General features: G+C 44.8%; 1 protein-coding gene across 3 annotated transcripts in view; it reads left to right on the forward strand.

Moving 5' to 3' along the window:
• Nucleotides 1–24,597, forward strand: part of LOC308591136 (uncharacterized protein) — a 164,184-nt gene that overhangs the window by 35,396 nt on the left and 104,191 nt on the right. The window contains exons 1-2 of one of the 3 annotated variants that reach the window (XM_081201756.1): nt 21,611–21,672; nt 22,236–22,354. The exons of 1 other annotated variant lie outside the window; for it this stretch is intronic. In XM_081201756.1, the coding sequence (XP_081057882.1) occupies nt 22,340–22,354 (15 nt within the window). In that variant the 5' untranslated portion in view covers nt 21,611–21,672; nt 22,236–22,339. Of the gene's footprint in view, nt 1–21,610; nt 21,673–22,235; nt 22,355–24,597 lie in introns of those variants that run through there. One more of the 3 variants, XM_081201757.1, reaches the window with a different exon arrangement.

Below are 24,597 nucleotides of genomic sequence, written 5' to 3' on the forward strand. Positions count from 1 at the left end.
TTCTCACTCTTCTTTTAAAACCATTCAAAGGGATGGGCCCTCATTGCCTCTTGTGGAAGCAAGTTCCATAGTTTTGACTATGCACTGTATGCAGCAGCGGAGGAAGCCGCTCAGGTGCCTGGAGCGGCGCGGCCAGGAGCCAGTCGCCCATAGGGGTGGGGCCTCCAGAGTCTGCCTGCCTCCTCCCACTCAGCTGCCCTACAGCTGGGCAGGGGGAGGCAGTTGGTGGACTGTTTGGGCAGCGCGGAGTCTGCGTGCGCCCAAGTCACTACGTCTCTCCCAGGAGAGACGTGGCTCAGGTGTGCTGCAGGCCCCCTGGTGAGTGCCGCCTGGCATTTTGTCACCCCCCTCAGTGGTAACACCCAGGTCGGACTCCACCCCCCTTTCTCTGCCCCTGACTGTGTGAAGAAGTGCTTTCTTTTGTCTCTCCTGAATCTTCAATGTTCAGCTTCACTAGATATGGACTCATGGATGTTCTAGTGTTATGCGAAAGTGGGGAGGGTTCACTATCCACTTTCTCAATGCCATGCATAGTTTTATAAACTTATATTGTGTGGCCTCTGACTCGCTTTTTTTCTAAACTAAAGAGTCCCAAACATTGCAACCTTTGCTCATGCGGGAATTGTTCCATGTCCTCGATCATCTGAGTTGCCCTTTTATGAATCTTTTCCAACTCTACAACAAAAAACATACATACAGAATGTATGTTAGGGGGGAGTGTGCAGAAAAAAATGTGTATATTAGTGAAACCAATGAACAAAAGATGCATGATATCCGGGGAATTCACTTGCAACAAAATGTATCTCTGGAAAAGTTACAAACAAAAATGCATAGGAGAGATGTGCACAAAAATTCACAACCTCATGCAGAAACGGAGCAAACTGATCTTAAGTTTGGGGGAAATGGGATTTGAATTGACTGATTTGCCCATCCCTAGTTGTGAGATGTGTAAGCGTCATCTAAAAACAAAGAAATCAATGCATTCCAATGCAACCATGTGCAGATTAGTCTTTCAACTGGTTAAACTCTGTAGGTTTACTCAAGTTAAGATTTCTTTCAGTTGGGTGACAAAAACACTCAAAGCATAATAAAGACGAGTGCCCATCTGAGCATGTGCTGCATTGCCCTCGTCACCGAGATGCATCAAGTACTTGGCATGAAGCGTGAAAGTTTCTTGGTTTCATGTCGGAGGATGTGGCTTTTACCTCCCTTTTGCCTGCCCTTCCCTTTTCTGGTTTTAGAAATAAATCACTGCATTAGAGCTATAATCTGGGGCCTGATGGCATTCCCATGAATCATGCGGTGAGATTTGCTGAGCATCACAAGGAATTTCAGACACGGGATATACAACAGTTGTTTTCCTTATGTGACACTTCTAAACATCTTGGCTTTGTTTGTAGGGCCACCAGTTGATACGTTCAGCCTGTTCAGAATAGTTTTCCTCTTGCCTGTAACTAGTAGGTCATATTTCAAAGTGGAATCCAATATAATGACAACTCTGAACTGCTCTTTATTTGTTCTGGTTTCCTCTCTTTTACCACATCAACTCCATGTTAAAAACAACAACATAAAAAACATAAGAGCCGCGCCAGATCTGGCTGAAGGCCCACCCTAGTCCAGCATCCTGTTCCCAACATCTAGCTCCTGACTCTGCTGATCACCGGCCCCCTTTTCCAGCTTAGGCATTTCTTGGGTCCCTGATTTTGCCTCCCTCACCCTGCTTGGGTCATCAAGCTCCAAATCCCTGATCTCTAATTCCCCTCCTCAGGATCCCCCCATCACCTCCATGACATCTTGGTGGGGCTCATTGACACAGGCATAAGAACACGGTTAAGAACATTATTAGAGCCAAGGCTAGGCTTCTTTACTACAAACACAGAAAGAAAAGATAAAATAAATGAAAGCAACTGAGCTTTGTAGTTAGGGAACATACCCAAATGCCAGCAAGACATATAGCACACTATAACAATATGGGTCAGGTTAAGAAAGATGTAGCATACATTTTTCCCCAGGAAGATTTTGGATCAGGAAATGAGCAACATGTGTGGTGAAATTGTGAAAAAATAAAAGTTTGTTTTTAATTGGGGGGGGGGGGGAGAAAGTGACTGCAGTCATAAATATCAGTACTGTATCCATCCCAGGAAATCCACTTGCATTCCCATTAGGATGCAAAAAGAATATGGTGCTAATAACCTGTTCTGGAAAAGTTGTAATTTACTAATCGCTGACAAAATGAAATTGCTATCAAATGCGGAAATGCTGATGGTCTGAAAATATCAAACTGGTTAAACAGGTAGAGAATAATCTTTATTTGGTTATGCTAACACACTCATTAGGCCCCATCCTCACTATACACTTAAAGCTCTATTATACCTCTTTAAAAACAGTCCTGTCTTCCCGCAAGGAATCCTGGGAATGGTAGAGTTGTTAAGAGTGCTGAGAGTTCTTAAGAGACCCCTATTCCCCTCACAGAACCAATCCTTGTTCCCAGGGAACTCTGGGAATTGCAGCCATGGCTGTTAAGAGTGGTATCATAGTGCTTCAAATGTGTTGAGTGGATGTGGCCTTAACAAGAAGCCAGGGGAAGGAATAATAGAAACATAGAATTGTTGGAATGGGCCATGAGGGTCATCTATAGTCCAACTCCCCTGCAGTGTAGGGATCTTTTGCTCAACGTGGGGCTCGAACCCACAACTCTGAGATTAAAAGTCTCATGCTCTACCGATTGAGCTATTCCAGGTCTGAGTTTGCTTACTTGTTTAGATTGCAATGAAGATTACCATAAAAATATTCCTTTGATGATTCTGGATCAAGAATGATGCAACATGAGATCATATCTTGGTACATGATGAGTGATAGTTTTCAGCTATTTGTTTATTTATTGCATTTATATATTGCCTTCCTGCCAAGGCACCCAGGATAGGTTTTTTTACAATTTAAATTCTAAAACAAGTACATAATATAAAACAAAGGCTGGCAGAGTCCTATCATTCCAACTGGAAGCTGGTGATACAGTGGTACCTCGGGTTAAGTACTTAATTCGTTCCAGAGGTCTGTACTTAACCTGAAACTGTTCTTAACCTGAAGACCACTTTAGCTAATGGGGCCTCCTGCTGCCGCCGCGCCGCCAGAGCACGATTTCTGTTCTCAACCTGAAGCAAAGTTCTTAACCTGAAGCACTATTTCTGTGTTAGCGGAGTCTGTAACCTGAAGTGTATGTAACCTGAAGCATATGTAACCTGAGGTACCACTGTATTTGTGCTCCTTGGTCTGGGCTCTCTTGTGCTATGTCATATAACAAAGGGTTTTTTAATTTTATTTTTATGAAGTTACTAGAAAGCTGAGACTTCCCCTGGAACATGTGCTATCTTTCAATCTGCACATTCACCTCCCCAATCTCCTTCCTTCCTATTCCTGTCTTTCTCTCCTAGGCAGAGCCCTGTTCTAGTGCTGTTGTCCAAGGGGGAGGGGGGAGGAGAGAGAAACTGATCAGTGGCTGTCTCCCTGTGACCCTTTAAATCTGAGCCTTGTGGGACAAGGAAGAGTGGAGGGGGGGGCAGCTTCCTGTAGCCAACAGCTGCTAGGATTTCAGGGTTGAGGATCTGATTTCTCCCCCCATGAAAAGTTCCATTGTCTCCAGCATGGCCTGTGAAATATTTCCTTGCTGAGTGACAGTGAGTGGACAGGCAGGTGGATGAATGGAGATGGGGGTCTCACATGGAATCATACACACCAGTGGCAAGTTTGGAAGGGTAAGTGTGAGTATTGGCGAAGGCTCTTCTGTATCTGGAAGGAAGGTTTCTCCATTGAGAAGGGAGGCTGTGCGTTTCACAAGATCCCCTCTAACAGGAGCACTAGGTTTGACTGCATTGCAGTCCTCTGTTCGAACAGCTATTAGAGGACCATTCCCTATATGCATAGCTTAAAGATCACAAACGCAGGCCAGATTAGCATTGGAAGATAGGAGTGTTGTCCATGGCAAAAACAGGTGCATGCACAAGCATTCATATGAAAGTGTGTACACATGTAGACTTGTACTGCTGAGCTATTATGTACATAGGCTGTGCACTTGTTGAACATTATATGTGAATAACTGTACAAGTGTGCATCTCAACAATTTGTGTGTGCAGGTACACAGCTTGTACACTTGCTGAACGTAAAATGTGTGAATTCCTCCTGGGTGACTGCTTTTCCTTGCAAAGTGTGTTACATGGCCGATTGCTCATTCACAATTTCACATTGGCAGATAACATAAGAGTCCATAGTGTTGCAGCAGTCAGGGGGTTGAGTAAAGGTAAAGGTACCCATGACCATTAGGTTCAGTCGTGGCCGACTCTGGGGTTGCAGTGCTCATCTCGCTTATTTTGCTGAGGGAGCCAGCGTACAGCTTCCGGGTCATGTGGCCAGCATGACTAAGCCACTTCTGGCGAACCAGAGCAGCGCACGGAAATGCCGTTTACCTTCCCGCCAGAGCGGTACCTATTTATCTACTTGCACTTTGACGTGCTTTCGAACTGCTAGGTTGGCAGGAGCAGGGACCGAGCAACAGGAACTCACCCCGTTACGGGGATTTGAACCGCCACCCTTCTGATCGGCAATTCCTAGGCTCTGTGGTTTAACCCACAATGCCACCCGCATCCCTAGAGGGTTGTGCAGTTTCTGTAAATTCAAAAGAAAAAGTTAGAGTGCCAAGCTAGGACCTGGGAGTACAGGATTCAAATCCCTGCTCATCCATAAAACTCCCTGGGTGCGCCCTTGGAGCCAGTCCCTGACTCTCAGCCTAACCTACCTCACAGGGTTGTTGTGAGGCTAAAATGAAGAGGCGGGAAGAACCACTTATGCCGCCTTAAGCTCCTTGGAGGAAGTGAAATAAATAAACTGAACCCAACAACAGGAGAGCTTCCCAAATCCATGGCACCTCTGTTGCCACTTCCAGTCGCAATAAAAACCAGTATAAGGGGAGAGCAATAAGAGCAACAAAAAAAGTGAATCATGAAACAAATAATACCTTTAATGATGAAAACAAATTGACTACACACACACAAAATACCTGCATGCTCACCCAAGTTCCCTCCCTACACTGGAAATTTCAGCCCCTTAATGTTGGAACCCAGAGACCATATTTTGCTTTGTTTTTGTCCTGGAAAGCTGCAGTAGAGATCAAGTTATTTGCAAGTTCCAGCAGGTAGGCAAGAGAGAAAGTAGGAAGGGAACAAAACTGCTGAGTGAGGAAATTTCCCTCTCTTTCTCCTCTCTGTCCCCGTTCCCCCCCCCCTTCTTTCTATTTTAGGGTACTTCAAAGGTTTCCTCTCAATTGTCCTGGGTTATGATGAGCTCAGGGCAAACTTAATTAACATAATGAGTGGCAATGAAGCTGCTTAATTGATTGGCACGCTGGTGCCCCTGTATTCCTTTGCGGAAATAGGCATGGAGCAGCAATTATAAAAGGAAGGCACTGTGCCACGGTATCTAACCCATCCAGGAGCCAAACAACCAAAGCACTCATTATCTTACACACCCTGCTTTGGCATGCACACACAGACACACACAAGCACAGCTCGCTGCCCTCCAAAATATTTTTTTTAAAAAACAACAACACTATTTCCCTTTGTCAAATTATATCTCCTTTGGCTTCAAGATGCAAATAATCACCGCATCCATCACCACCTCAATAATATACATAAATGAACACGAATATCCTCCAGAAATACTGATATCCTTCAGAAATGCCATAAAAACAAACAATAAAGACATCGTTAATAAATGGAGTAACCGTAGAACTGTTCAGCACATGAATAGCCAACATATCCTCTAGATGTTCTTGGACTACGGCTCCAATCAGCCAGCACAACCTGTCACCAGAAATGATGGGATTTGTAGTCCAAGAACATCTACAGGGCACCATATTGTCTACGCCTGGATTTTAGCAAATGCAATAGGCTAAGAAGAGTTTCTGTTTATATGTACAAGGTCTGCTAGGCTAGACTGGGAGCTATTCAGGGCCTAAGCTCCTCTCAACCCGGGTACAGCATTCTTTCTTTGTTTTGTTTAGCTAATTTATGCACCACTTCTTATTTATATTGGACTTGAAACACTCTGTGTGTGTTTGTACAATGTTGATGTGACTGTGCTGGATGCGGCTGATGGGGGTTGTGATCTAAACTATCTTGAGGGCACCAGGTTGGGGAAGGCTGGCCAGGGAATTGCAGCCCTGTGCTAGGTGGTCCACTAGGGCCTTCCCAGAGAGGTCTGTAGTGAACCGTAGTTCACCTGCTTCCCATCCCAATACAACACATCCCAGCAATGAGTCTGGGGGTGCAAAACGTTGAGCACTTTGCAGAAAGACTCCCCCTTTTTCATTTCCCTGTCTCAGTGTGCACATTTTAAGATAAAGGTTCTCAAGATAAAGTTTGGGGGTGGGGGGGCATGAGAAGCTCAACCCATCTTCATGAGGCGTCTGTCTCTGCCTTTTCATGTGGCTAATTGCTTTATTAAGCCAGCCTTCCAAAGAGAAGACAGAGGACGAAAGAAGCGGGATTAGCTTTTATCCAAACTCCCCATAGGTAAGTCTGTCGGGATATATTGTGGCACAGAACGAGGAACTGCCTCTCACTCTGGATTTGTTTGAAGCCATAATCCATTAATCTTTATCATGCTTCACTTCTTCAGCCTCCTGCTAAGCTCTCTCCCTCCCAGGTGGGTCTGGGAATACATAGACTTGCCAACTACACCTCTTTGTGTGGCAGACCACTCATATATGGCAGCTCTTTCTTCCCACCATTCCTATGCCTTATCTATGCCCCACCCCACAAGTTTGTGTTTGTGTAGGTATAGTTAATCTAAAACACTACCGTAGGGCTTTCAACACTGAAGTTGCTCAACAGAATTCCCTGGATGTACAGTTCTGATTTGTTATCTGTTTTTAAGAGACCAGGTAACAAGCACTGCAACACATAGGAACATACTGAATCAGATCCTTGGTCCATCTAGTTCAGTATTGCCTTCACTGACTGGCAGCAGCTCTCCAGGGTTTCAGGTGAGGGACATTCCCAGACCTACCTGGAGATGTGAGGATTGGACCTAGGACCTTCTGCATGAGAATCAGGTGCTCTGCCACTGAGCTGTTGCCCTTCAATCTTTTTTCCCCCTTGTTTGATCTTTAAGTACCGGTATATTGGGTAGTAGCCAACAGAGCTACTCAGCTGCACTCAGCTCTCACCTGTGGCTCCCAGAATCTGTCGACATGCAACAGGGGCACACCCTGGGAACGGCTTCGATCGGCTGGTTAAACCAGGCTAGGGTAGCTGATAGGTCTCAAACCCTCGGTGAGTCAGGGACTTCTGCATGCAAAGACAGGCTCCAGTGGATTGAGTGGATGAGACCAATAGTAGACACAACGGTCAAGAAGGCGGTTTCTGCACATGCTGTAAGAGGAAATTTAGGGGCGGATTAGGCTCATCAACCTGGGAAGGTAAGAGAAGAAAGGTCCAGGAGAAGAAAAACTCTGATCCCTAAACTAATACCTAAAAGCAATCAATTCACTTAGATGGTGGAATGAAAAAAGAGAAAGGGCTCATAACTCTGTGTCAGACCATGTGCTTTGCATGTAGAAAGTCCCAAGTGCAATCTTGGATGTCGAATAGAATGGTGATGGGAAAGACCTTTCCCTGCCTGAGATCCTGGGGAGCCACTGCCAGTTAGAGACAATTCTGGATCAGATGGACAAATAGAATAATTGACTCATAGAATCATAGAGTTGGAATAATAGTGCAAGAGTTAGCCAGCGGCAGAATGGATGAACATGTGGTGGTTGGGGTTGATGGGTGTTTGTGTCCAAAACGGCCATGCTGGCTGAGGCCAATACAAGTTGGAGTCCAAAAACATTTGGAGCATACCAGGGTAGTGAAGGCTGCCCTATTTCAACAGAAGGGAGGGGGTGGAGTTGGGCTACACTTTAAATTAATTTAGTGTGTTAGTTTATAAGCTGCTTAATAGCCAGATAGCTTCCAAGTGGTTTGGTAAAACATAAAAACCCATTGCACAACATTGTTGAAATGCAGGTGTGTGTGTTTTTAACAAAGCCATGATCAAAATACACGAGGAGAGTGTACGGTTAATTCACCAAGCATGAGTGCAACGTGCCAGGCAGTTAAGATAAGCAGGATATTATGGAACAAACGAAGCAGAGACAAAAGATAGTTAATTTAACTTTTCTTGTTTTTAGGACAAGCCTGTGGCTCTCCAGATGCTGTAGGATTCCAGCTTCGTTCAGCCCCAGCCAGCATGGTCAATGGCCAAGGGTGATTGAGGTCAGAGTTCAGCTACATCTGGAGAAGGGCCACAGGTTCGTCTTCCCTGTTGTGGGATAATTTGGCAGAAACCTCCTGATTAGGCTACAGAAGTTTCAGGCCTTTGCAAGAGCCCTGACATGTATGCCTTGCAGACACAAAGGTTGTATCCAGTTCTAGTTGTACTCAGAGTAGACCCATTGAAGTTAATGGACACCACTAACTTATTAACTTCATTGGTTCTTCTCTGGGTAGAACTACAAACCATACTCCCCCACCCCACCCTGATACACTCAAGTGTTCCAACAGTATCTTCACTGGCTCATGTTTATTACATCATACCTTTTGCACACTACGGTAATCTCTTTGCAGTGACATCACACACTCACAAATTCTCCCACCAAAAGCCTTTGTTGGCTAGGCTCCATCTACGAGCCTGTTCCCACTGAGAGAGCAGGCATAAGGTGACCATAAAGAAAGGGGTCTTTCTTCAATGTTTGGTTTTGTGGTGGGAAAAAGAGCATAGTTTTGTTCAAATGGGACCTAATAACTCCTAAAGTGCCCCATAAAAGAGCAGCAACTTGAGTCTCAGCTTGGCAATAATTTTGGCAAGCAGAGGGGAATGAGGAAACCTTTATAAAAAATGGCAACTGCTCAAGGCGGTATATCCCCAACCAGCAGTGACAAGCTGAAACAATACCAAGGAATTTCGATAATGAAGAGCACATGCTTGAACATTTGAAAGGGGGGGGGAGAGAGAGAGAAAGTAGTTGCTTTCTGCTACGCTTGGCATTTAGAGTAAGAAACAGAGTTTGCAAATATCCCAAGGAGCAGCTAAGGAATGACCAAACCGGTCAATTTCAGTTTCTCTTCATTTCCCAATCTTAAATTCGGCTTCTCTGCATTTTGGGAGCAATTTGTGATTTTAAAAAAATCCTTAAGAAAATCCATCAACATTGCTTACTTGCTTTTTTATTCCTAAACTGCTTAATATTTTAAAAAATCTCTAAGCAGTGTACACTATGTACCATATAAAAACATCCATTAAAACAAAAATATACAGCCTAAAATCAATAAAACAGTATATAAAAAAGCAGCATATAAAAGCAAACATAACAGATTCAAGGAGAGCAAACACATATAACAGGGTGCAGTCTTATGTGTAAAAAGTTGTTGTTGTTGTTGTTTAGTCGTTTAGTCGTGTCCGACTCTTTGTGACTCCATGGACCAGAGCACACCAGGCACTCCTGTCTTCTACTGCCTCCCGCAGTTTGGTCAAACTCATGTTCGTAGCTTCGAGAACACTATCCAACCATCTCGCCCTCTGTCGTCCCCTTCTCCTTGTGCCCTCCATCCTTCCCAACATCAGGGTCTTTTCCAGGGAGTCTTCTCTTCTCATGAGGTGGCCAAAGTATTGGAGCCTCAGCTTCAGGATCTGTCCTTCCAGTGAGCACTCAGGGCTGATTTTGTTAATAATGGATAGGTTTGATCTTCTTGCAGTCCATGGGACTCTCAAGAGTCTCCTCCAGCACAATAGTTCAAAAGCATCAATTCTTCGGTGATCAGCCTTCTTTATGGTCCAACTCTCTCTTCCATACATCACTACTCGGAAAACCATAGCTTTTACCATATGGACCTTTGTTGGCAAGGTGATGTCTCTGCTTTTTAAGATGCTGTCTAGGTTTGTCACATGGGCAAAAAGATACCTCTTTATAAGATGTCTTAAGCACCTGATGGTTGCTGCTTCATGTATGTCAGAGAGAACAGCATCCTACACTACGGGACAGCAGCAGAAAATGCCCATTTTCAGGTCGTTACCAGCCTATGACATTCTGTGGTGCCATGAGTAGAGTTTCCCCAGATGATCTAAGCCAGAAGTTCCGAAACTGTTGTTTGTGAACTGAACTTCATTCAGGTAGTACACAGCATGGCTGTGGTTGAAGACAGGTGATGGGACATCCACCGCATCAAATATATTCTATTTTCTTGTTTTACGATTTGAATCCTATTGAATACAGATGGTCATACAATGCATGAGACATTAAAAAAGCACAGAAATACAGTGCAATCAAACATCATATAGCACCTAGCACAATTGCTACAACAGGCAGAAAAGCCATTAAGTGGTCCACCAAGACCCTCAGCGATTTTCCAGTGGTCTGTGGGAAAAGCAGCTTAGAAACCACTTAAAGGTTTAACAGGTCTATGCAGGGGGGGGGGCAGAAGTTTCTCTTGTTGAACTGGGGCCTGTGTTGTACTACTTCAGGAAATGAGGTAGAGGAGGAAGGGATTGCATAAAGGAATAATGCTCTGCATGTACATAGAAAATGAGTATGTCAGGGAGAAAAGCTTAGCCATTCATGAGCAGAAATGTTTTCATCAGGGGGTGGTTTCTTGGTTTCTAATATAAATAGCTCTGTACACACTGGGTGGAGAACTTCGTCACAAAATCCAGATACTATAGGTATACATTTCGAAGGATAACTGTATGTAGAAATGCCATGGTGCACCTGTAGCAGCAAAATTGGACATCTTCATTTGCCCCAGCTGCAACAAAACATGCCTCTCCTGAATCAGTCTTTACAGCCACAGCAGGCGATGTAACTCTCCAATGGTTTGACTTCACCCCCAAAGGCACACTCCTTCATTGACTCCCGAGACAAGCAGATGCCAACAACAACAAAACTGTTTGGTGTGAATGTAGCCATGAGGGAAGAGGGAATTTTATCCAGGGCAACTGCCACTTGTTGAGATTCCCTCTTCTGCATATCTGTTAAAAGGTGCTTCAGCCTTGTCCTGTTTTTCACCTGTGTCCTACTGGAGTTTTAAAGTAGGGTTAGGGAAACTATTTCAGCTCAAGGGCCATGGTTCCTTCTGGGCAACATTCCCGGGTTCACATTCCAATGGTGGGTGGAGCCAGAAGCCAAAAGTGGGCAGAGCCACAAATGTAAAGATTACCTTTGTACTGTAAGCTAATTTATGCACACCCTTCTCTGTCTTTCATCCAGGCAAGCAAAAAGCGTTATTAGAGTTCAAGGACATATACCAGCCAGGCAAAAAAAACCAAGCCAGCCTCTGTTGTGTTTCTGCATGGAACTTTTTTTTTTTTTTAGCTTAACTTGGAGGAAAAACAAAAAATGCAGTTTGTCCACATGCAAAGGGAGATGCAGCTGAAAAGATTATTCTTGTAGTTTTCCCCACCCCTTCAGAACAAGCTACACTGGCAAAAATTATTCAGTTATTAAATATATAGGTGGGTTTACCTCCTTGCCTTATGATTCCCCTAACAAATGCCAGACACCAGGATTCCACAGGCAATACAAATCTACGTCAAAACATTCATGAGTGGCTTGTTTTCACATGAGCCCTTTTGAATTGAAGGAGCTCCATAGACTAACCAGTGAAGCAGCCTGGCTTTCAGGAGAGACCATACAAGGTCTTGAGGGGAGGTAGAATTTCTCTCTCCCCTTCTGTCTCTTGCCTGGGATGTGATCTAAAGGGTTGGCTGATAGGCATAGGGTTTGGAGTGGCAGGGAAGCCTCTTAATTGCTAAACCCAAACTTTGAGAATGTTTCTGGACATTTTGACTTGGATAGCGGGGGGTGAACACACAAACTGTCTCCACAACCGGTAGCTAATGGTTTCCAGGCCCTTAGAGTATGCCTACATGTTTTACACTAATATAACTGTTATAACTTCCCTCAAAGAATTCTGGGGGTTGCTGTTTGGTAAAGATGCTGAAATACTTCTTGGTTTCAGGATAGGGAACCTACCGACCTCCAGACGTTGTTGGACTTCAGCTCCCACCATGCCTGACTACTGGCCATGCTGGCTGTGGCTGGTGGGAGTTCAAGTCAAACAGCATAGTTTCTCCATCCTTGGTTACAGTTTGTAGTGAGACAGATCAGGAATGGAAAGCCTTTATGCTCATAGGACCTACTTTGCATTTACTGAAACCCCAAAGTCCTCCTGGTGCAAAATAGTAGCTGGAACCTAGCTTGGTACAACATTTAAGGGTGTGGGGAAATGTATCTGGCCAGCGAAGTGGATCCTGACTTCTACATGCCCCCTGCAGCATACTTTACAGGTGGGAAAGGCCACCCAACTATCAATCAAGATAGTCAGGTGAAGCAATTCCCTTTGCAGACCATCTCTGCTCCTCTGATGAGTTCTGACTGGGATCTTACCACTGGAGTTGATGTCAGCAGGTTCTGAATTTAAAAGGCACCAAATACAAGCCCTGCTTGCAGAAGAACCATCAGGAGCTCCTGATAGTTCCGTCGCAGGCACCCGACAGCTGGCATCATATGATGTGAGCAAGGGATGGCTGGGGAAAATGGCAGGGCAAATTAACTTCCATCCAGGGGAAAAAGAGGCAGTGTCAGATTTCAAGGATGCACACCAACCAGACAAAAACAAGCTGTGTGGAGCAGGGTCAGTGAGGGTTGTGTGGTGCCAGGGGTCAGAGAGAAGAGAGCGGCTTGGAGGGCCACATTTGGCCCCCAGGTCTTTGCTTCCCCTGGCCCAGTGTACAGAGCTGCTGCAACCTAAGGCAATAATAATGAATTATCCAGGAAGCTGATTTTGAAATCCCCTTAAATATAAGCACTGGGGGTGGTGGGGAGAGAAGAGGAAACAGACTGGGGAAAAGTCACTCTGCTTGTTATTATGTCCAGTAGCCATCCTGCAGCAATCTCTCTGTGTCCCTCTGTCTCTCTTTATCTTCTCCCTCTCAAGTTAGCAGAGTAAAAAAACAAAAAACCAACAGGCTTTAAATGTTGGCCTCCTCAGTAGGGCGAGGGCAACCACATGCTCCCTGCTCATTAAAAAGGGATTCGCAGAGTGTGCGGCTTTGCAGGGGGCTGGTGTATTAGGCTAATCGTTATTGCAGCGAGCCAAGTAGATGGCAGGGTTTGTTCCTTTTTAGGATTGTCTGATTATGCTCCTGCAGAGCTTATTATATCCAGGGCTATAAAAGCTTGAGCCGGGCTTCCTTAGGGTGGGCACAGATGGTTGCCAAGGTTGGCACAAGTCGATATAAGTAGGACTGTGTGTGTTCTGCCCCAGATATGGAATTCCACATCTTAAAATGGCTGAATTCCACCACCCCCTTCTGCATATATTAGGCAAATGGTGCACCACACGCCGTCGGGTGTGTTGCTCGGGAGCATTGGATGCAGGGAGATTAATGTGAGTTGGCCACAACTTTGTTGGTTACAGCTTATCAGAGGTTGGCACAGCAATCTCCTGGCGAGTGTCACTACCAAGACTGCTTGCTGCAGCAACCTTCAGAGAGTTATCTGCGGCATGGGCCACTCTTGGGTGCATGGTGGTGGCAAAACTGCCTTCCCAGCTCGGATTGAAACCTTGGTGCAGCACCCAAAGCCTTCACTGATGCTTGCCTTCAGTGGACTTCACAGTGCCTTCCACACATGCCATGAAGATGTTGCAGTGTAGTGTTGCACTGTGGTGTAGTGGTTAAGAGAGTTGGACTGGAACCCAAGAAACCAAGGTTCAAATCTCCAATTCAGCCATGAAGCTCACTGGGTGGCCTTGGGCCAATCACTGCCTCTCAGCCCAGCCTAACTCACAGGGTGTTGTGGGGATGGAATGAGGCGGTGAAGAACCATGTACAACACCTTCAGCTCCTTGGAGAAAAAGGTGGGATATGAACAAGAACATAGGAAGAGACTGATTGATCAGGCCAATGGCCCATTTAGACCAGCATCCTGTTCTCACAGGGCCAGCCAGAAGCCTCTGGGAAACCACAAGCAGGCTTCAACCTCAAGAACACTCTCCCCTCCTACGGTTTCTAGCAACTGGTATTCAGAAGCATTGCTGCTTCGCAACTGTGGAGGGAGAACATAGCCATCATAGCCAGTAACCTTCCGCAACCCTTTTCTCCATGAAATGCAATAAATAAGATAGTGGCTAGAGTGTTGGACTAATTCAATATTTCCCAACCTGTTGGACTCCCAACTCCCATCATCACTGGGTATTGGTCATGCTGGCTGGGGCTGGTGTAGTCCAAAACATCTGGAAGGTGCCAGGCTGGCAAAGGCTAAGCCTGGGAGACCAGGGTTCAAATCCAGACACAGCCATGAACCTTGGGGCAGTCACCTTCTCTTAGCCTAAGCTACCTTGCTGGCTTTACCTTGCTGGCTTGTTTTGAAGATAAAATGGGGAAGGAGAAAACCAAGTATTTGAGCTCCTTGGGGGAAAGGTGGGGTGTAAATTTGACAATAAATAAATGTGGCAAGTTACAACTCAGTTGCAATGTTATTCGGAGGATGCCCTAATTCACTTCTAAGTAAGGGAACATAAAAGAGGCCCACAAACAGTGCACATTACACATTACATTTTTCTCTTTTTCTTTCGCAAGGGAACAGGCCGTCCAGGGAACATACACAGAAAACTGCCTCATGCTGAGTCAGACCATTGGTCCATCTAACTTAGTATTGTCTACACTGACTGGCAGCAGCTCTCTAGGGGTTTTGGCAGGTGTCTCTCCCAGCCGTACCTGGAGATGCCAGGGACTGAGCCTGGGACCTTCTGCTTGCAAAGCAGATGCATTGCAATTGAGCTATGGCATCTTGGCTTACAGCAGGGACAGGATTCCCTATTGAGTCAAGGCAACTGTGCTTTACCTTGAAGCCTTCCTCCTCTCCACTCTTCAGACAACAGCCTCCAGAAGAGCTGTCTCATCTACTCTGCTGTGCTCTGCTCCGAGCGCCTCTCCTCTCTCCATCTCCCTCTCTCCCCGATAGCTTCACACTTAGTGCTCTTGGCAGCCACGCTGTTTAGGAAATTATACCAAACTAGAGACATAACATAGACATTGCAAATAGCGCTGTTTACATTCCTGCAGAGAGAGCTGCAGCAAAAACTGCCAGAGCCCGTACGCTCCGATGAATGAGGCGCTTGAGGTTCACAAGTTTTTAAATATATTGCACTTTGGGGGGTGGGGGGTTGTGTGTATGCTTGTGTGTTTGCTGTCGTTTACTATTCACAGGATGCTTTTTTGAGTGCTAACATCTGTGCCCCTGTTTTCAGCTCCGTGGGATGTGATGCAAAAGGTAGGCCCCCAACACACACACAGACACACACTCGAATGTGAACAGCATCACTTTAGGTGAACAAGGTATTCATAGTAGGGATGCTCAAGGATTTCGTTCAGTCGTCATTTTTCAATAAACTGACCTGATTCACACTTCTCAGTCTTAAATGCAGATTAGAACGTAGTTAATCTTCATCACTTGTCATTGTCAACTGCTGGTATTCAGAGGCATGCTACCTTCCGACACCAGAGGTAGACCATAGGCATCATGGCTAGTAAGCAATGATAGCTTTTTCCTCCATACATTTATTTAAAACCCTTTCCCAGTCATTCAGACTGGTGGCCATCAAGATCCCAATAACTCTTTGCTGCATAGTCACTGCCAGTTCGGAACCCATTAGCGTACATGTATTGTATTGTACCCCGCGCTCAGAAGGCTTGCCTCCCGCCGGGCTTGCAAGGCTTGCGGATAGCTGCCTGAAGCCTGGAGAGCGAGAGGGGTCGGTGCGCACCGACTCGTCTCGCTCTTCAGGCTTCAGCGAAAGCCTGCATTCACTCCATAGGACGCACACACATTTCCCCTTCATTTTTGGAGGGGGAAAAGTACGTCCTATAGAGTGAAAAATACGGTAAATAAATTATTATTATTATTATTGGGATAAGGGGGTCAGGTAACCTGGACCTGAGCAGTATAGAGACCTTAGATTGCCTGTTAGTACCAACACCCTGAATTTGGCCTGGGAGCAGACCGGAAGGAAGCTCAAATCCCGCAAGCAAGGTGATAAGTTTGCCCCCGCAAGCAACCTAGCCGCCAAGTTCTGCACCAGCTGCAACCTCTGAACCACCCCCAAGGGCCAACCCACATAGAGAACATGGCAATAACCCATCGTTGTTCCAAGGATAAAACAGAAAGCTCGCTGGCTCTTAGATATTTTCAACTTACCAACTGAAACCAAGTCTGTAACCTTGTTCTAATTTCAGTTTGATTGCCTATTGAGAGTGTCTGATTATTCTTTAAGAGTCACTTTGGAATGAAGCCTGAAGGTACAATATAAAATAATTGAACCGAGTGTAAAGCCCCAGCTGGTAACCTTGTCAGTCATGTGAGCAGAGATCTTGTATCCATAATTTAGGGAGCCACAGATGTGGAGGGGATTCGACTAATATTGGTTAAAAAAAAAAAGCCTGTTCAAGACTCTCGTCTTACCAAACAAGGTAGTCTTTAATCAAATTAATGTACCAATGGGCTGCCACCCACTGGAGCAGCAACTTTGGAGTAGGGGCTCAATTTATTCCTCACTTTATCACAGTATGAACTTGAGGAATTACTTCCAAGAGACTAATTAACATGTTATACTGAAATGCGCCCATAATTACTGCAAATGGGGAGAATTGATTCTCTTCTTTTGTCCTCCCCACCCCCAGCCTTCTTTTCGCCTTCAATTGTTTCTAAATGGCTTGCAGAAATGGTTTTCAGCCCAATGAGGAAACTTTAAACCAAGAAAAGGGGTAGTGTTGAAGGCCCTTTTTAGAATTAGTAGTAAATATTGCTTATTAGAGATAAAATTAGGGGGTTAAATGCTTTGAGCAAGGTTTGTGGGTGGCTTCATGGATTGTGATGTTTAGCTAGAGCTTTGTTCTCACTGCGATGAGGGAGAAATTCAGGTTGGTTTGCATCCCGTCTCCCTTCTCAAAAACAAATTTCTGAACCAAAACACAGCCATCCTTCAAAAGTTACACTTCTCCAAATCTTGCCATGTTGCTCTCCGATAACGAAAAGGGGGACAAAAATGTGTATATTACAGGGAAATGTGCATAAACATGCACATATTAGTGAAAATAACATTAAAATGCTTCATATTACGGCAGATTACTTGCAAAAAAATGTGTGTATTTGGCAAAATTGCATACAAAACCTGATTTGCCTATTAGGAGACATGAGCACTAAAATGCTGGTGAATTTTCACGAGGGCTTAAACAAAAATCACAAACTGATGCGGGAAATGTGAATTTAAAATGGGGACAAATGAGAAAACTGACAGAAACTGAAACTGACAAATGTGTCCATTCTTAATTCTGACAAACCATTCTTATTTCTAAAATTGCAACGTGGAGGGCATTTATAACACATTGGGCCCAATTCACTTCAGGTTGTCCTATGCCAGCAGCACATTAGAGCAAGAGCATAGTGTGGCTTCTTCAGGGGACAGTCTTAGTGGGTTATGCTCTTTATAATTTAGCTAGTGTCAATCCTTGTGGCAGTGGCATTTGCCATTCTTCTGGGTTTTATTGTGTGCTGCTCATTGGTCCATGAACTGCCATGTAGAATAATAGATTTACAGAATTGTGGAGTTGGAAGGGATCCCAAGGGTCATCTAGTAACGCTGGAATCGCAGCTAAAGAATCCCTGACAGATGGCCATCCAAGCTCCGCTTAAAAACCTCCAGCGAAGGAGAGTCCACCACCTTCCGGAGTCCGTTCCACTGTTAGACGGCTCTTACTGCCAGAAAGTTCTTCCTAATGCACCTAGTGCTGCAGCAATAAAACTGCTAGCACATTTGCAAAGCTAAGCAGCGTCAGGTACGGTTTCAAATTGGATGGGAGATTGCATGTTGAGATTCCTGCATGGCAAGGGCTTGGACTAGATGATCCAACTCTACAATTCTATGATAAATTTAGGTTTGCATAATTAACATGAATTAAAGAGCTTTGATGCTCTGGTGCAACAAACCCACCATCCATGATAATGCTCAGTTGCAGTCTCCTTTCTTGTCATTTGAATTCATTGGTCTGGGTCCTGCCCTCTGGAATAGCAGAAAACAAGCTTGCTCCATGCTACCTTTTGAAGCCACTAGCCTCTGAGCTCCTCCAGGCAACCTGTTTACTGAACATTCATTTTGAATTGCTTGCACAGAGTTTACATGAAGGTTAGACAATGTCTTTATTGAGCATTCATTCAGGTTTGCTTGCAGAGAGGTTATATGACAAGGAACATTCATTCTGATTTGCTTGCAGGGTGCATTCATTCATTCATTTAACAAAATTCTTATACTTCTTAACTGTAAATAAAACCTCTAGGTGGTTTACAAAGAATATATGTCTTACCATTAATCATTTGTTCACCCCACACTATTCAGGGCAATTTCCCCATCAGCTTCCTAACAACAAGAAAGTTTCTTTGGGGTTATTTAAGTGAATTTGTTACCATAGGACAACACAGCACTTTAATTGGCATTAATTGCACACATCAAATTTATGGTATGCACTTGAATCCCTCCCCCCAAATATTCACAGTCTGGAAGGGGCCTCTTTTTCTGGATGTCATCATACCAACCCAGTGCCATTGTTAGTAAAAATAAATGTCAATGCCTCCTAAAATTTACTGCAGTTAACGTATTTGAAAAGTGGGGAATCCTCTGTTCTGTATACAAAATGGATCAAGACTTTTCAAGCAAGTGACAGGATATTTGAAAAGGTTTTTTTAAAAAAAAAATAGGTCAATTAATCAACCTTTAAAAAGCTGACCCCAAATCAGGCACTAAGTTACAGTCAAACAAATACAGTTTGTAGTTTACAGGCCAGCAAAAGACTCTTAGGAATAACAGCACATCAAAAAACTAAGACGTGTGTGTGCACATTCACAATATTGCTGAGTGCCAATCTGGTTGGGAAAGTTAACAATCCAGTTCATAGCAGTGCATGCTGATGCACAGAATTTTGCCACTCTGAAAGCAATTCATTAGTGGAGTTTGAAAAAAGGAGGGAGGTGTAGAAGTGATCAGATCTGCTTGGGATTTTAGTTGAAATAGGTGTGATATATAAGCCTTTGATGTCCTTAGCAGATACTTTCCAGATACCCTCACATACAAAGGGTAGGAAAGTGGCAATTGGAGAAAACCCGTTTGCTGTGATTATCCCTGCGTATGGAATTTATGCCCAAGGTAGACATGCCCAGGGGCAGAGGAAGGGGGTTGCGGTGGTTGTAGGTTGCCCCGGGTTTCACCACTGAGGAGGGTGACAAAAAGCTGGGCGGCACTCACTGCGGGGCCTGCATCGCACCCGAGCCACGCGTCTCTCCACTCTGTCTGCCCAAACGGTCCACCCGCTGCCTCTCCCCCGTAGGGCAGCTGAGTGGGAGGAGGCAGGCAGACTCTGGAGGCCCCACAGTGTGCCCCACCTCTATGGGCAGCTCGCACCGCCTTGCACACCGCCCCAGGCACCCGGACAGCTTCCTCCGCCGCTGGAAATGCCTAGCGCCACCTTTTAACTAACTTTTGTGACCTACACAAAGTCTTTCCTGTTTGGAGGACACCAAGTTAGTCAAGGCTTCATTACATGGACCTATGCTCTTATCTAACTGGGCTATTATCTTCTTAAACTCAACAAAAAGCAAAAGCAGAAAATCGCTGAGTAGCCAGTACTTTAAAGAAATGAGTTGAGTTCTGCATTGGAAACTGGGATGGGGCAAATCGAACCACGGAGTGTGCTGTTGTGAAGATCCGTCTGGCTTGGGCTGTCAGAACTTTCAAGGACTTCCAGTCCCAAAGCAGGTTGATGCCCCTTATTTACAGCAGAGCTGTAGGAAAAGAAGAAACTGCCTCACACTTATAGGCCTATCCAGCTCAGTATTGTCTACACTGATCAGCAGTGGCTTTACAGGGTTTCAGACAGGGAGTCTTTCCCAGCCCTACCTGGAGATGCTAGGGACTGAACCTGGGACCTTCTGTGTGCAAAGCAGGTGCTCTACCCCTGAAATGCAGTGAATAGTGCATCTTCACCACCATCTGTGTCTCTGCAGTCTCTGTGCCACCAAAACGGTAGCTTTCAAATGAGAGTAGAAAGAGAGGGCTGTGTGCCACTCCATTCCTCCCTTTGCTCTGGTGGCTTGTACTATTCAGGAATCTAGATCAAGCCTCCGCAAGTGTCTTGGCAGACAGACAGATATGGGAATGGCCACAGCTCTCCTATGCTAGCTTTCCAACCCCGCAGGCAAGTACCAGCTCCTTTCAAACTCTGGTCTCACTTGCCATACAATTGGATCAAGTAGATGGGAGGGAATTCTCTCCCACTGCTCTGTGGAGCAGACCCCACACAGAGAACGTATTAGCTTGCTTGACAACACACTGCAAAAAAAAAAAAGGCTGCTGCCCAGATCTCCTCTCTCCTCTTGGGCAAAGTTTAGCAGTAATGCCACACAGCTTAAAATCCTAGCATAGAATTTGCTTGCTTCAGGGTTTGTTTTGACTGCCAAAAGATGAACTCGATTGTCTTTGCCTTCTGTTCCAAATAACTATGTAGGCTCATAGGCTATGTTTAGAATCACCTTGTTGCAAAAAAGAAAAAAAGCCCCAAACCCAAAAGCAGGTCAGTAAAGAATCACGTGGTTTAGTCCTCTTTTAGTGCATGTACATTAAGAAAAAGAGATATGTTTAATTTATTCTTTGGAAATCTGCCCTCAGTAAGGGGAGGGGATGTTTTATTTGCTTTAATACTTTGAGACTGAAGGCAGTTTCCAGAAGGAAAGAAAAAGGAGGAAAGAAAAGTGGTGGGTGAGATTAATTCAAACATGTAAATAAGTTTTCTGCAGGCATTTGGTCAAATGGTATGTTACTATGGCATCTTGGAAACCTCCTTATTTAGCAGAGTGGTGTGTATGCGTGTGTTGCTAAGATGCAAAGCTGAATCACAAAAACAATTGGCCCAACTCGACTGGCAGAAATAAGGTCACTGTTCAAACAAAATGGGAAGTACAATTTATGCATTTCTCTCTCTCTCTCTCTCTCTCTCTCTCTCTCTCTCTCTCTCTCTCTGTAAAATGAAGGGGCAACCTTGAATATACAATTCCTTTTTGTTGTTGCCCCTTTTTCTACCCCCTCAAAAAAGCAATACCATGTAACAGCAACAACAACAATATTCTGGTCCTCCCCACCAAGAGCTGTGTATTCATCTAAAATGCCCACTTTCATGGTTACCATAAGCTTAGTGACAGAACATCTGCTTTGCATGCAGAAGGTGTCCATTCAGTCCTTCGCATCTCCATGTAAAGGTGGAGCATATCCCTTGTCTGAAGCCCTGGAGAGCTGCTTCCAGTCCGTGTAGACACTACTGAGTTAGATGGACTAATGGTCTCACTCAGTATAAGGCAGCTTCCTCCGATCAACCTTTTCCAACCTCGGGTGCACCTTCAGCCCCATCTGGATCTGCCTGACTTTCCTGCCCTCTCTTCTTCATTTTATTCCTCTTCTCTTTCAGTCCCACCCGCCCCCATATGCCTTTGATGCAACGCCGAGGCCCACACCACCAGTTCTTGGTCCCAAGCCATACCAGGTGAAGTTCTCTTTCTGCCTCTCCGTTTAACAAACCCATTGGCTGGCTAGCCTCCAGGGAGATATTCAAAAGCAAGAGAGAATATAGCTCCCCTTGCCAATGCATTTCTGTTTTGTAAAAATCCTTGGCATGGTGCCATCAGCTAGAGCTGGTGGCAGTGCCGACACCTTGAATCCCACACCCCGCCCTGAAAAAATGTATTGTCTCCCAGCATCCCCATCTTGTTTGCTGAACCGCTTTAAGGAAACGGTTGCCAGCCATCCCATTGATGCTGTTAAAACCACCCTCCCCCGTTGATAGCTCCCTGTTCATGCCCCAGCTGGTATTCCTTGGAACTCTGCCTTGGGATCTTGCCATGTATTCTTTGTGCCACGTCATTCGCTATTCCTTCCACAACCCGCTTGCATTAGCGTCTATTGTTACTCTGCGCCATTGTTAATTCCAGCTTGTTGGCTGCTTTTATTTTCAACATCCCCCCACCCCGCCGCTCCCTTGAACTATCTTCTGTTAAGATTCATTTCCTCCAAGTGTGACAAAAACAGCTCTCGCCTTGATTTTCGCAGGGCTCTCCTCAAATGCATCCCGACGGAAGAATCGAAACAAATCCTATATTTCTCCTTGCTCTCTAGAAAGCACCTCCAAATTATACTCTGTGGGTCTGCGTTCGATGATAGGCACATGTGTAAGATTCTTTATGCACAGAGAGAGGAGTGGGGGGGCTGTTTGGAGTAGGGACGGTCGGATCTGTGAGTTTCTGCTTCTCCCAGTTCCTTATTTTTTCAGCTTTATGTTCAGTTTTATACATTTCCATGTCAGTTAGAATTTTTTTTAAGTCCTCGTGAGAATTTGTCAGCATTTAAGTGTGCATTTCTACTAATATGCACATTTTTGTATGCAGTTTTGCCTAATGTATCCAAAGAAACTACAATGTAAAAACCAAGGCTTGTTCTTGGCTTCCCAATCATGATTTGCTTGAAGGAAAAACAAACCACAAGTCCTGGTTCAGACGTTCTACTAAGTCAGGACTTGTGGTTTGTTGCTCCTGGCAAGACAAAGGGCGGAGTGCCCAGCAAGCAATCTATGCTTTTAACAAACTAAACAACGGCTTAGCGTTTTCTGAAAATTTGACCAATGTCTGCTGTCTACATGCTCTGGTTCTTCATTTCATTATTGCATATACATATGTGCTGTATGTATTTTATGCTGTGAACTGCCCTGTGATCTTTGGATAAAGGGATCTATATATATATAAACATTGCAAAATTCAGAGTAGTGCCGCTCTTAAAGGATAGTTACGTTTCAGTTCGTGTGGCATTTTGGAAAGTGCAAATCAGGTGGGTTTGCATTAAAATGTGCTGTATTTCTCCCCCATTTCCAATCAGAAGTGTGGAGGCCACTTTGTTCCATTGTTGTTGCCGTACACTTAGGGTTGAAGGGCTGGAGGCATAGCCAAGGATAAAACTGGCATGCAAAAGTTTCGGCAGACAAAGGGCCAGTCTTCACACAATAGGGGAAGGGGAAGTAAGGCAGTCACTGGCACAACAACAAGCAAGCTGGCAAGCAACTTGGTCATCACACTAAAAGCAAGCTTTTCAGGCTAAAGAACCAGGCCAGAGGAATCTTGACCTTAATAAGGGCATGTGAAGCCCCCTTATAACACCTGACAACAGTTGAGTCAGTAGATGCAGTGCCTCCTTCTGGCCAGCTCCACTGATGGAGTCCAAGAACAGGAAGACCTGAGCCCCAGGTAGCTCACAAAGATGTGCCTCAACTTCTGAACCCACTTTTAACAGGACATTATCTAATTTGCACTTTATGAAACAGTGTTTGAACCGAAACACAATTACCCTTCAAAATGTGCCCTTCTCTGAATTTGTGGTGCAGTTCTCCAAGTCAAACAATGTGCACGGAAAAAGCATATATTTGGGGAAAGTGTGCCTAAAAAATGCATTCATTGGTGAAAACAAAATACAAAAATAGATTGTATATGGGGAAATTCCTTGCAAAATGTGTGTGTTATTCAACACTGCATTCAAAAACATTTCTGTTGGGAGAGGTTCGTACTACGATGCTGACATTTTCATGAGAATTTTTTTAAAATTGCAAATTACTGCAGAAACATGGATGACTGGTTTTAAGATGGGAGAAAAAGTCAATCTGAAACCAACAGATTTGTCAACTCCTTCTAGGAACAGATAAGAGTTAATTTTGGTTAAAAGACTTCATTTGAAAAGGCTTTTTACTGGGCAGTGGTATCTGGAGAGGGAGAGGGAGGGAGGGAGGGAGCATACACTATGCCAGAGCTTTGGGAGGGGTGGCATAGAGAAGGGAGAGAAAACAATTGCTCACAGTGAGTCACTTATAATAAGGTGCAAATTATATTAAAGGAAGAAAGCTGCTGCCTGGGTTTAAGAAAATAATGTGTGTGGGGGGGGGGGTGTTAACAGCCACAGCCCTTGAACTTTTTTTAACGGCTTTCTAAAATTTGCTATCTGCTACAATGTCAGGTTTGCAAGAGGATTTTCCCAGGATCAGGTCCTTCCTTTTACTTTCTGAATTTGGAGAAGTATAAAAACATTGAATTTGAAGTGTCCTTGAGAGTCGCCTAGTCCAGCCTCTTCAGCCCAACCTCAGTTCAGGAATCTTGCAGCTCTAGCACCCCTGACAGATGGCCACCTGCTTGCCAACTGTGAGAACAAAGTGCTGGATTAGATGGGTCTTTGGCTTGATCCTCCAGAGCCCTCCTTACGTTCTTATGAGTAACAGTGTGGGAGGGCTGTTGCCTTCGTGCCTTGCCTATGAGCCTCCTGGAACCATATGACTGGCCACTGTGGGAAGCAGTGTGGATCAGCTTGGGGCTTTGACAAAGGTGCCTATCTATCTGTCTAACTATCTATCTATCCAGTGCTTTTTTTCTAAAAAAAA

This window comes from Podarcis bocagei (genome assembly GCF_964188305.1).
Source record: "Podarcis bocagei genome assembly, chromosome: 7".
Taxonomy (NCBI): Eukaryota; Metazoa; Chordata; class Lepidosauria; order Squamata; family Lacertidae; genus Podarcis; species Podarcis bocagei.